The sequence below is a fragment of the Simochromis diagramma genome, unplaced genomic scaffold (assembly GCF_900408965.1).
Source record: "Simochromis diagramma unplaced genomic scaffold, fSimDia1.1 OVJJ01000802.1, whole genome shotgun sequence".
Lineage (NCBI taxonomy): Eukaryota > Metazoa > Chordata > Actinopteri > Cichliformes > Cichlidae > Simochromis > Simochromis diagramma.
Window position 1 is genome coordinate 14,781,831 of NW_024387492.1, and position 12,557 is coordinate 14,794,387.

The window sequence follows — 12,557 nt, forward strand, 5'->3', positions numbered from 1 at the left end:
TGTATCTGTGTGCCTCCTGTGGGGCCCACACAGTCAAGAGTTCAGCTGCCAAATGGGATTCAAATGTGAAAATTATTATCTATATCAGAGTATTTAAATCAGATTGATAGCCACAAAACTTCAGTAATGTATTAGGTATTAAAGTGCCATCAGATTTCCAGGCAACCACCTCACAAATGGCTAAAACTGGGGGTGGGGTCTTTGTTTGTTGTGGTTTTTGCCTTTTGTGGACAGCACAGCAAGCGGCGTTGTATCGTTTTAATTTCACAGAAACATCTCATTTATATTAACAGAAGCTGACTTTTACATGATATATAATAAGGTCATCGTGTGTTCTACAACTACCTGTCAATTAGCTGATTTTACTCTTTCGTTTCATAACCAACAGCAAAAACAGGCCAAACAACACTGTAGCAAGGGCGTGTACTAGCCTAGTGTCTGTGATGCTAATGATAATAGACCGCACCAAAATTCTGTCTTGTAAGTTATTGAAATTTTGTTTCAACAGGGAACTTGTTGGTTACATTACAGGAATTTATTCTTACTGGTGTTCAGTAAGTTTTAAATTAGGGCTGCTCCTCACATTTAATTCACTAGTCTCCTAGTCAATTAAATGCATCCCCAAAAAATGTTTAACCAGTCAAAAAAACTGTCAAATTTGAGCACAGTTAACATTGTCTATACAATTATAGTGTGTGTAGTTTTTGAACCCATAGTACTGGGTTCCTTAATCCTTGCCCAGGTAGTGGGCAACAATAAAGGATTAGTTGCCTTTGGCTGCATATGTAAGCCTCTTTATAAAAGCTTAAATTTGTAAGGATTTAAATAGTATTTTGAGTCACAAGAGTACTGCATCAAGCAAACAAATACAATATGTACATCCATTTGTTTTGCCCACTTTTTCTTTTTTTGCGCTTCCGTCTAAAATGAGAAATCACCCCGCCCTCCCTATGGGGGGAAAAAGAAAACACCGTCCCTTGAGCAGCCCCTTGACGCATCACTAATGATGTGCAAAGCTGTTGGATCTGATCTAAACCCTCCTCTGGAAATCAGCTGCTGTCAGTCATGCCTTGTAGACTTGCAGAGCCGATACAATGACCGTCTGTGCCTCATTAGGGCCAAAGAGTTTGGGGGATGTGGCTCGGGAATGCGCATAACATGCGAAGCACCCAGAGAGCTGAGGAGGAGGTGGGCAGAAGCATCCACTTGTCTGAATAAATGAGCATATTATATTTCACATTTTCCTGTTGTCCATAAGAAGAGAATAAAGTATCTGCTGCCAACATAATTTAATAGAAGGAAGGAGGGGAGGAATGGTATTGGTATGAAGGTGTGACTGTGATGAGGAGGAGGACCACTGGGAGTTACACAGAACTAATGGTCTCTACTTTCCTCTGAACGTACTTGACAGCCGTGGCTAGTTGGCTAATTAGACAGCGGGGGAACCTCTTCTGCTCTGTGCAGACCTGTTGTGTCCCCACTGGTTGACAGATCTTCTCTGTTGTGACACTCAGCGTTTCTGTTTGATCTTTTTAGCCATTGTTCCTTTTCTGAGATAAAAGATATTAGCCCTGCACACAAGTATATCTTTCTATCTGCAGGAGTTATCATTTTTCCTAAACTAGGCAACGCAGGCATTTCCTGTTCCCTTTCTTACCCTGCTCCATCCTCAGCTCCACTGAGGATGGAGTCCGTCCTCTCCCACCCAAAAAATGTAAGTGTTGGCCCACTCACCATTTTTTTTCCTTCTCCACCAACATTTCTTTTCTTTTTTTTTTTTCTTCTTCTTTTTTTCATCCCCCTGCAGTTTCCACAGGACTTGTCTCCACCTGCTTTATATCTCAGGATTAGTGTGTTTTTACGCTTTCTCCTGTCAGGTGTGTGTGTGTGTGTGTGTGTGTGTGTGTGTGTGTGTGTGTGTGTGTGTGTGTGTTGTGTTTGTCATACTCTACACATAACACCATCTTATGACGGCCACTTTTCTTGACCAGCGTATTCCAGAAGTTGTACAGGGTGGGCCATTTATATGGATAAACCGTAATAACATGGGAATGGTTGGTGATATTAAAGTCCTGTTTGTGGCACATTAGTATATGTGAGGGGGCAAAATCCTCAAGATGGGTGGTGACCATGGTGGCCATTTAGAAGTCGGCCATCTTGGATACAACTTTTGTTTTTTCAATAGGAAGAGGGCCATGTGACACATCAAACTTATTGGTAATGTCACAAGAAAAACAATGGTCACATATACTAATGTGCCACAAACAGGACTTTAATATCACCAGCCATTCCCATTTTATTACAGTGTATCCATATAAATGGCCCACCCTGTATTATAACTTATATTGTCATGTAAAAGTGTCCTGTCTGTGCATTATAAACCATTTGATTTATTTTAATAAAATCCTGGTTCTCCACAATATTTGAAAAGGATTATTTTTTACTTGTTTCTATCATGTCATGGATAATAATTTAATGTATTTAATGAGACGCAGGTGTCTGCGCAATAGGGAACCCACGCTTTGTTGAAAGATTATCTTGTCATGTAAAAAGTGGTCTTCTGGAAATATGAGTGGGCTCATATTGTGACAAATAATCATAATGCCCCCTCAGGGACTCCTGCAGTCAGAAGTCAGCTCCACCTTCTTGGATGGGAGTAAACAATGGTAGTCGACATTCTGCTCTACGCCCTTAGAAAACTTTGCGCAGAGTCACGTGAACCAGAGCTTCAGCTGCAGGTAGTTCTGGTTAGTGTGTCTGGGCAGGTTGTCAGTTATGCAGGTCATGGTAGTCTTAAGCACTTTAGTTGAAGGCAACTGCACTTCTTTTTAGGGTCTTGAAAGTGGATATGGACGCCTCTTATATGAGAGATAAAATGTCTTCAAGAACCTACCAAAAAAAAAAAAAAAAAAAATCCACTTGCCTTCAACTCAGGTGCTTAGACTGTCTAAGTACTTTGAGTGCTTAGAGTGGCACTACTATTTACATCAGACCTCTAGAGCATGAGGACTACTGCTTCACGGACTATCTGATATCCTCGTGTTAGTGTTGTTCCCTCGTCATCATAAATAATGTTGTTCCAGGTTCAACATTGCAAGTGACCAATCATCTTCTGCTGACATCATCCGCGACCTCAAAAAAACCCAAAAAACAAACGCCTTGAAAAAATCGACTTCACTTGCGAGAAGAGAAGCTGCCTCTGTAAAGACAATATGTATAACGCTTACTGTTAAAGGAAAGTATCCTGAAATGCAAAGAATTCAAGTTCCTAGATCGGCGGACAGAAGCAGTTTCTTTTCTCGCAAGTGAAGTAGATTTTTTTTAAGGCGGTATTTTTCAAAGGCACAAAAGGGGAATGTCACAACAATGTGATAGGTCACTTACAATGTTGAACCTGGAACAACATTTATTATGATGATGTGGGAACAACACCGACACGAGGATATCAGATCATCCACTGCTTCACCATACTGTGGCCCAATATGGTGACTGTGAAGTCCATCTGACCGCAAGAGTGGAGAGGCAGCTGAATGATACATATGGTCTCCACGTGTTTCCTGTCAACCTGCTTTTTAAGACATACTTCAGGGATTCATCTGAGAATTAAATTGATTGAATCCAATTTTACTTATCTGGCACCAAATCACAGCAACAGTCACCTCAAGGCACTTTAAATTTTAAGCTAAAGACCCTACAGTAATACAGAGAAAACCCCAACAATCAGACAACACCCCCTGCGAGCAAGTATTTCGCGACAGTGGGAAGGACAAACCCCCTTTTAACAGGAATAAAACTCCAATAGAACCAGGTTCAGGGAGGGGCAGTCATCTTTCATTATAATACATCTATTACAGATGTGCCCCAGCTGCTGGACTTGAAGCAGATTTGAAATAAATATGACCAGAATGACTATTTGGCTAGCAGCTCCCCAGATGTCTGTGTGTGTATCCATGTCTGCAATGAAGATTAAGGCATTAGGGATGAGAGGGGCTAAGGCTAGCAAGGGAATTATTAACTAGTACATTGGCTGATGACCAAAATAAAACAAGACCATACATAAAGACGCTCATATACCATTATATTTCACCAGATATACTTTGGTGCGGTCCGTGTTGGAGGTCCTGGGCCAGACATCTCCTTTGAGAGTCAGCAGGGTAAATGGCATTGGCACATTACTTGTGTAACACACATCACTGTTGCTGGTGTAAACTTCCACACACCCTCACTCTTGGCATCTTGACAAGTTTCCCTATTTGAACCAGCTGGTGTTGGTGGCATATTTATTAGGTCTAATCCTGTTGTTTATAATCGTGGAGAGTCACAGCAGGTATGAGAAATTTGTGTCTTTGTCCTTTGGGAAGTCATTAATCTCAAATCCATCTCTGTCATCCAAATTGGCTTTCCAACAATGCGTACATCCCTTCAGTGTGTGTACTAGCTGTAAGTTGGTATCACATGGAAGTCTTCTACCAATTTTCTTCTGGTTTGAAATACAATATAATTTGCTGCAGTTTTTACTCGCATTGATTAGGATACTTAACCTTTCCAAATACAGCAGGGCTTTAGTTGCTCATTACGACATATTAGTTCTGCTTTATTCAGCACTTGGTATTTTGTTTTAAAGAGCAGCCAGCAGACTGCAGAGTGTAATTGAGTTCATAAGAGGTGTGTAATGAAGCCACCGGATTCTCTCTCTCAGTGGAATTAACAAAGACAAGCCTACTTGACTCTTAACTAATCAACCATTAAACAGAATAATGTCACACATATGGATGGATGTTAAGTTAAACAACAAAAATAAGTTGAGTGACATTAATGGGACTTGTCAACTATGGTTGAGTTTCTGGGTTTTGTCATTCTGTACATATTGTTCTTTAAGTAAAAAAAAAGACAACAAACCCTAACCCCTAATAAAGATCTATTTGACATGGAAAATCTAATCAAAGCAGTTGGGTAAAGACAATGCTGAATGCTCACACCTGCTGTTATACTTGGAGACTGTTCTGGAGGAAACGCAAAGGCAACAATGGTGTCTGTGTTTTTGGGTGTGGCCCATCTTTTTTTAGCTCATTTTTGGGGAACCAACAGAAGGGAAGATCAAGGATTTAAGTCTGTTTAATGTCCCTGTTTCGAAACTGCTTTTAATTATTTGCCAGCTCATTGTGTTTATTGATAAAGCAGCAAACACAACTGTGCCTCTCTGGGTATTCTTCAGGTATTATTTGGTACTGAAATGTATGTATTTTATATCTATATAATATTGTAATATGTATAATATCTTTAAAACTAGCACCCCAAAACACATCATTTGTTAGCATTTTGTATTCAAATAATTGAAAAATATCAAAGGTAATGGAGTTTGACAGTAAAAAAAAAAGTGTATGTATTAGCTGAAAACTTGGCATATTCTGACAGTGGGTGTAGTGTGTCCTGGTAAAGGTGCTACTATCTAATAGAAAACCCTAAAAACTGAGTTAAGTCGAGTCATGGCCTCCTCAGAGCCCAGACCTCAACATTGTTAAAATCATTTTGACAGAGAACAAACAGCCATCATCCAAAGAAGAGTGTTAAATGCATGAAGAACTATTCCTGAACACTGCTTAAAAAAGTATATAAGAAAGCTTATCTAAGATAGTCATACTTTCATATTGACTTTCAAGCTTGTTAGAATTGTTCGAAAAAAAGTTTTTGCCTTATTTGCTGCACATTTTGATAGATCCTTGCACCTGTTTCTCATTTTCCTTGTAAAATGAAAAGAAATGAGGAACGGCTCAAGGCTCAGTATTTTCGAATATTGTTCGACCTCAGTTTTATGTATCTTAATGAAAAGATGATAAAGCAACCTGGCCTGATGCACAAAATTCATCTAGCACAGTTCAATTTAGCCCCAATAAGAAGAAAACATCTCATTAAATGAAATACATTAGGTCAGTTTTTCTAAATTAGACAGCACCAGCAGAAGGATGGATCCTTAAATTATAACTGGGTTCCAAATAATTTGGATGACTTATTTTCCAGATGGGGTGTCTACAAAATAATAGATTAACATGCATGTGGTGGGAACCCATATCCAGTTCATTTTTAAGCCCCACGCCTCTAAAGAAAATGCCTGAGAGAAGAACATCTCAGTTCACCTGTAGTGTTTATTTTGGTTATTCAAAGATACCCCCACCCCATCCTTGTAGTGGTGCAGATGGAGAAATAAGGGTGATACAAATCTAAAAGGGGTCTTATCCTTCATGCGCTGGCAGTGCGGCACACCTTATGAGTCAAACTAATACCAGCCACATGCTCATATCATGACCCATGTTTGAAAGCTGGCCTGTTTTAACAGCTTTTAACAGTCCAACAGTCGCTGCTCTCAAGTTTTGAATCTCCCAGATTGGCCTACTCAAGGGTGGAAAAGTAATTTTCCAGCAGTGGATTGTCTTTTCACTTTCTGTTTTGCTTTTACTTAATATTACTTTTGAAGAATCCCAAAGCAGAAAAAATAAAGATTATGATGGACAAAATACCAGCAAATCCCTTGCAGTGTAATACCATTTAATCCAATAACACAAACAATGTGTGACCCCAGACTGACCATGTTGGTTTTCTTTGAACAAAACAAAACAAAAAACCTTTAAAATGGTAACAGTAATAAATATATACTGTAGAGACAACAGCATGAAATCACACAAGGTATGTTACGTTGCTTTATTGCTGCAAAAGTTTAGCTTGAGGAAAACAGACTGTAGAAATGTTGTTTTGTGCCTCTTTATCTCACCTGCAAAGGCGTGCTGTGGATTAGCTGAGCATGGGCCACTGGTGATGTATGCAGTTTGAAGATAGGTTATTACTCTGTGCTAACAAAGTGTTTTTGTGCTAGTGGAAGATGCTAAGGGACTTCTGTAATAAAAAAAATAATTGGTTTACCATCGAGTAAAAATTTTATTAAGATGCTTTTTGTAAAAAGACAACACGTTTTAGTATCAGCCACCTTTTATTCTTTTTAGAAGTAAAATAAGCAAGCTTTTATGTGTCTGTTCAGTTTCAGCCACACTGATCACAGCTTTTAGTTTGCAGTTCTTGTTAACGGCAGCTAGATAAAAGGAAAAATGGGTGCTTTGGTAATTAAGCATCTGTTTGGTGATCTTTCCTTTTTCAGACGCGATTAAAAGCTCTTGCACCTTTACCTATGGTTTTTTTTTTTTTGTTCGTTTGTTTTTGTTTTGCTTTTTCAATTGAACACAGCTCATTTGCACATTGGAGGCATACACAGACTCTCTGTGTTGTTTCTCTTTGCCTACAACAATTAAGCTTTAAAGTATTATTATTATTATTATTACCATACTTAATCATCCAAATAATAATGAAAGAAAATTATAGGCCTCTTTGCTTGTCTGGAGAAATTACATGAAAACAAGCAATACAAAACATTTTAATAAAGTGGCACAAAGGCTATAATAGTTTACCCCAAAGAAACAATTAAACATACTTTGAGTGAAATGGAAAACATGTACATTTTGAAACAGTTATGCTGAGATGCTGTTTTTCTAATCTATTCTGTTCCTGTTCAGTGAATGTGTTGTGAAAGAGCTCTTGATCGACAGGGTCGAACACACACACACACACACACACACACACACACACACACACACACACACACACACACTTACACACTTTACTGTTTTAGTAGTAAAGATTCAGCCAATAGGTGAGGCCAGTGCTTTGCTTTTTTGGGGTTGAAGCTGTTGTCTTTGTTGCAATTTAAATCCCCCCTTTTGTGTAATGGAAACAAGGAAATCATTATTCTAAAAAAAAAAAAAAAAAGAAAAAAAAAAAAAATCATTCAACTGCTTGGGTTAAAATTGATGGGAGACACGCATAAATATAAAGCTTATTTTTGGGGGGTATGTTGGAGATGTACGGATTTATGGATGTGTGGATATGTTAAAAGATAAAAGCTACACAGTACTAAACTTAAGCTAGTTTGTGATGACCATCCCTAGTTGGGCTTTTTCAACACATACAGAAAACATACCATAGTTAGAAAACAACTGATATCGCATAATTTGTGCACCAGCCAGGATTTTGTAATATTTAATTTAGACATTTGTGACGGCTGGGAGGCTGTTTAATCACTGCTAATGAAATCTAATCTAATCAAAGCTCCCACTTGTAGTTCTGATGAGGATTAGCTTCATTTATGAAGATCCCAACCAAGTAGTCCCCAACAGTGTTTTTGATTCATAGCATATAAAAAAATGTAGGATTTATTGCCAGGATTTTATTGAATTTATGACAGCGTTACAGTTTCCAATATATTCTTTATAACTACTTGAGTTTGGGGTTTCAGTGATTCTTCTTATAATCATTGCTATCACAGCGATTAACACAAATAAAACTTGTTAACTTGTACTTACAACTAGCTAATGATGCATCCTGTTTTTCCACAGGTACATGATGCTCATCAATGGAAAAAATGAGGTGTACATGATCGACAGAGACAACGCCGTCTTCCACATATCAAATCTAGAGTTTCCTTTCCGGAAAGAGCCACGTGTCCACCTATCAAATACTCTGTTGGATGGGGTAAGTTATGCTTCTTGTCCAGTGTCATCTCCAATTCCAAATTTGCTGTCATCCTGCTCCTGCTGCGTAGTCTTTTTACGAAATTAGAAAAGGCTAATTGACACCAGCTGTCAAACCTGGTGCGAAAGGTGAGCACGTTTCAGTTTGAAACAGCAGACTCCAATTACACACATCCTGGGGAAAGCACTAATGAAATGTTCCAGTTTTCAGTCTTTGTTCTGCGTTGTGTTTTTGTTGTTGCGCTCTGCTGTGTGCTCAGCAGGGGTCGGTGACTTACCCTTCCACTGTAATGCCAGGCTCTGACTTCCACTGGCGTGTCTGTGCAGCGTGTGTCACGCAGGTCCAAGCTGCACCACTGCAGCAGGTGCACATGTATGAGTCATCATGAAAACATAGGAAACTGCTTGCACGTTCATGTCATCAGTGATTATAAAGCCAGCCAGACTTTGTTTTTGTCTTTCAAATACTGAAGATTACAAATAAGTTGCCTTTCATTCTTTATGTGTTGCTCCTGGCTTTGCTTCGTCAAAGTTTTGAGATTTTATGCAAACACTAGGTTTGCGCTTCCTCTTAGCTTAACCGTTTCTGATTGATGTGGTGAATTTAAGTTCCTCACTCAGGCAGGATGTCTAATTGCAGCGTGTTAAGTGTTCCTTTGAAGAAGCTGTGTGGCCGTGTGTTTAGATTGCTGCAAGGTTTGTTTTGACTCGTGTTTATTAATCTGTTGATGCTTCTGGCTCTTAGCTGATAGAGGCTGTATTTTGCAGTTTATGAGGATCCCTTTAGAACCCAGCTGTGTTGTCTGATATTCTTCATCTTTAGCCCAGAGCCTCTGGTCTTTGTCTTTACATGCTGTTTTGTGTTACAGTTTTAATGAGCTTTACATCAACTTGGGTTCCTATTTTGGATGAATGCACAGTGTAGATTGAATTCCTGGCAGTTTCCTTTGGTCACATTAATGTATTCATCCGCTGCTGTCTGTCTGCGCCATGGTTCAGTGCACCAGATCCATAATGATGGCAGCAGCCTCCTGGAATTACATCATTTCTCCTCTCCAAATCCTCCTTCAGAGCTGTGCATGCCTTGCATTCACACCTTTTCTCCTCTCCACCAATCTAGCTGTGGAAATTTAGTTGTGTTGTCTGGTCCTTTGCCCTGTGAGATGTGAAGTAAAATTACGTCAGCCAGCAGGGGGAGTTTTTATTGTAACACACTTCAAGTAGTCATTAGGATGCAGGTACTCAAGCAAAAGTTTCTCATCTTGGGAAAGTGGCTGGTAGATGACAGGTCTATAACAATTTTCCATTGCACTGAAGGGTGCTGTTAAATGTTGAAATGTAAAGAAATTGTTGGCTTTGGGTTCTTTTAAGTCAAATAAATGTTAAAAGAAATGTTTTGACATACTCACTTTTTGCCAATAAAGTGACAAGAATAACACTCACGTTTGTAAAATACCAGTAATGGGCAATTCGCTCAGCTCATCACATAGACCGCTTTTACTGCCAGCAGGGTTGGAAGTGAATATCCATCAAGTTACTAAAGGATGGCAGATGTCCAGGCTCTACTGACCAGTCATGTTTGAACCAGTAGAAGAAGAAAAAAATAAGAAAATTTTCCTCCTACAGTCATTGGAGTAGTCGATTGGTTTCAGAATAGTTATAGAATCCCCCCCCCCCCCCCCCCAAAAAAAAAAAAAAAAAAAAAGCTAGTAAAGGTTAGTTTCTGATCTCGGTAACAGAAGCTTCATACTTCATACTGTTGGTACTGTTGATATGAGCCTTTCAGCCTCCAAAATACTCGTTTTGCGTAATAGCTGTGTACTTGAGTGATGTCTTACCTGTTACTCGTTTATCTGTCAGGTACATCACTAGAGCACAGTTAGGTGCCTCTATATTTTATGAGGGACGAGGGGATAAATATAGTTATCTATACGTAGTGAGTCAGTCTCAAATATTTATCAGCTAAAGTGTAAAACATTCCACTTCCACGTCATCTTCACTGTTACTGTTGTGCACATCTTTTAAAACTAATCACGTGTTTCTTATGAGTGTCAACCGTCATGACTGCACCTGACCTCGACCTGACAGCCTTGCATAATAAATGTGCAGTGCTATTTCTGCTTCATGTCCTCCTTGACCACACAGACACACCCATGTGCACGTACTTACACACCACACACCTGGCTTGCTATCTTTTGCACCGCCACAGGCATCTTCCTCTCTCAACATACATCCTCTAGAGAGTTCCCACACTTTCTACATAGCAGGTTTCAAACAGGAACCTCTTTTATTATGCTGTAATGTTAAGACCTCACGTAATTCAGAACATTTACTTTCTGTCCACTTTCTGCATCTTCTCCCCTTTCCTTTGTCGTTTGTCCATCCCCCTTGACCGAATCTTTGTCTTACTCCTTGCAGGAGATGATCATCGACAAGGTGAACGGTCACCCCGTGCCTCGCTATTTGATATATGACATCATCAAATTCAATGTGAGTATGAGAAGGTATCGTCTTTTCTTATGATTTTTATTGCGGAAGAAGTGCCAGGTCAAGATGTCAGGTAGAATCAACTAAAAGGACATTGTATGCATTCTATTAATGCTGCGGTCCGCCTGCAGCTGCTTCTGCCCTCTGCTTTTTTTTTTACTCTTTATTTAAGGTTCAGCAAAAAGGGTTTCTTATTTTGTGGTCTTAGTCAGTAGCCGGTAGCAGGCTGTATATAATCCAAACAGGGGACTGTATTACGTGAAGAAGCACTGACATGGTTTAGGATTTGCTTATCCCTTATACCTGAAAATTCAAACTCGTGGTTGAGTTCCTTCAGTGCTATAATGCAGCAGGCAGCAGAGCAGTGTTGATCCAGGCTTTGCAGTATTTGCATAGAGATGACAGAGCTTCATCATTCTGCATGCTAAAGGGAAAGCGTGGCTCCGTTTGACCCTGCAACATGTCATGACTAAAGCCTGACCTTAACAACAAAGCTGGGGCTGAACTGCTTTTGACCCATAATTGAATATTTATTAGCAAAGTTTTTTCCTTGTGATTTTTTTTTTTTCTCTTGTGCTTTCAGTTGAAATTGGTTTTGCCAGCTACACTGACCTGTTTTTGATAACCACTTAGACAAATGTTATTAAATATTAACCTTTAACATTGTCAGTACGATGCATTGTGCAGGATTGACCTGATGAGCAGTCCATTATTTGCTTCAGTGTGGCAGTAAGTGCCTGGTGCGTCTGTGTGTTCTTTTATATGTCTAACAGCATGTTTCTCCTGTTAAATTATTATGACCTTTTTCGTGAACTGCCCGGGAACAACACTGCGAGGCTGGTAACTACTTGCACTCTTTCGAACTCTAAATTTAATCTATCCCTTTAACATGTCTGCATATTGCTAATGGCATGCAGATAGTCACAGAGACAAACGAGCCTGCATGTTTACCCTTAGGAGCCCTCTGCTGTCTTCTTTAAAAAGAACTTGATGAATACCTTGGGATGAAGTTGGTGAGGGGGTTACCTCCGCTATTATGTTTCTCTGTCGCCTCCCCTTCTCTATCGATCAGAGGATCACACAGGAAAGCGGCTCGATAGAGGGCTCCAGTGGCGAGGGGAACGTCTGTGTGAGATGTTGTGGAGGTTAGCAGCTCCCCATGACTCCCCACCCCGCTATCAGTAGAGCACTGTATTGATCCTTTCTGGCCTTCTCTATTACCTGGGGTGGGCTGCTCCTTGGTACTGAGGCTTTATTCTGCGATTGAAGGTGGAAATGCAGCAAGGGAGAGAACACAGCACCAGCCTGGCTCATGGCCTAATGTGACCCCCTGCTTATATTTAAAGTTGGGTTGCAGCTTAATAGAGCGATGCTTTTGATTTGAGTCTAAGGAGAAGAATGTGCCCTCTCGCCTTGTTGGGTAATTTCAGGGCATCTAAGGAGTCAGTAAAAAGTTTTACTGACGTCTTAAAAAAAAACTTTGATTGGAAAAATAGT

At 39.7% G+C, this 12,557-nt stretch overlaps 1 protein-coding gene across 1 annotated transcript in view; it reads left to right on the top strand.

The window, feature by feature from the left end:
- rngtt (RNA guanylyltransferase and 5'-phosphatase) overlaps positions 1-12,557 on the top strand; it is a 105,944-nt gene that overhangs the window by 26,952 nt on the left and 66,435 nt on the right. The window contains exons 9-10 of the mRNA XM_040018339.1: positions 8,439-8,574; positions 10,992-11,063. Of these exons, the coding sequence (XP_039874273.1) occupies positions 8,439-8,574; positions 10,992-11,063 (208 nt within the window). The remainder of the gene's footprint in view (positions 1-8,438; positions 8,575-10,991; positions 11,064-12,557) is intronic.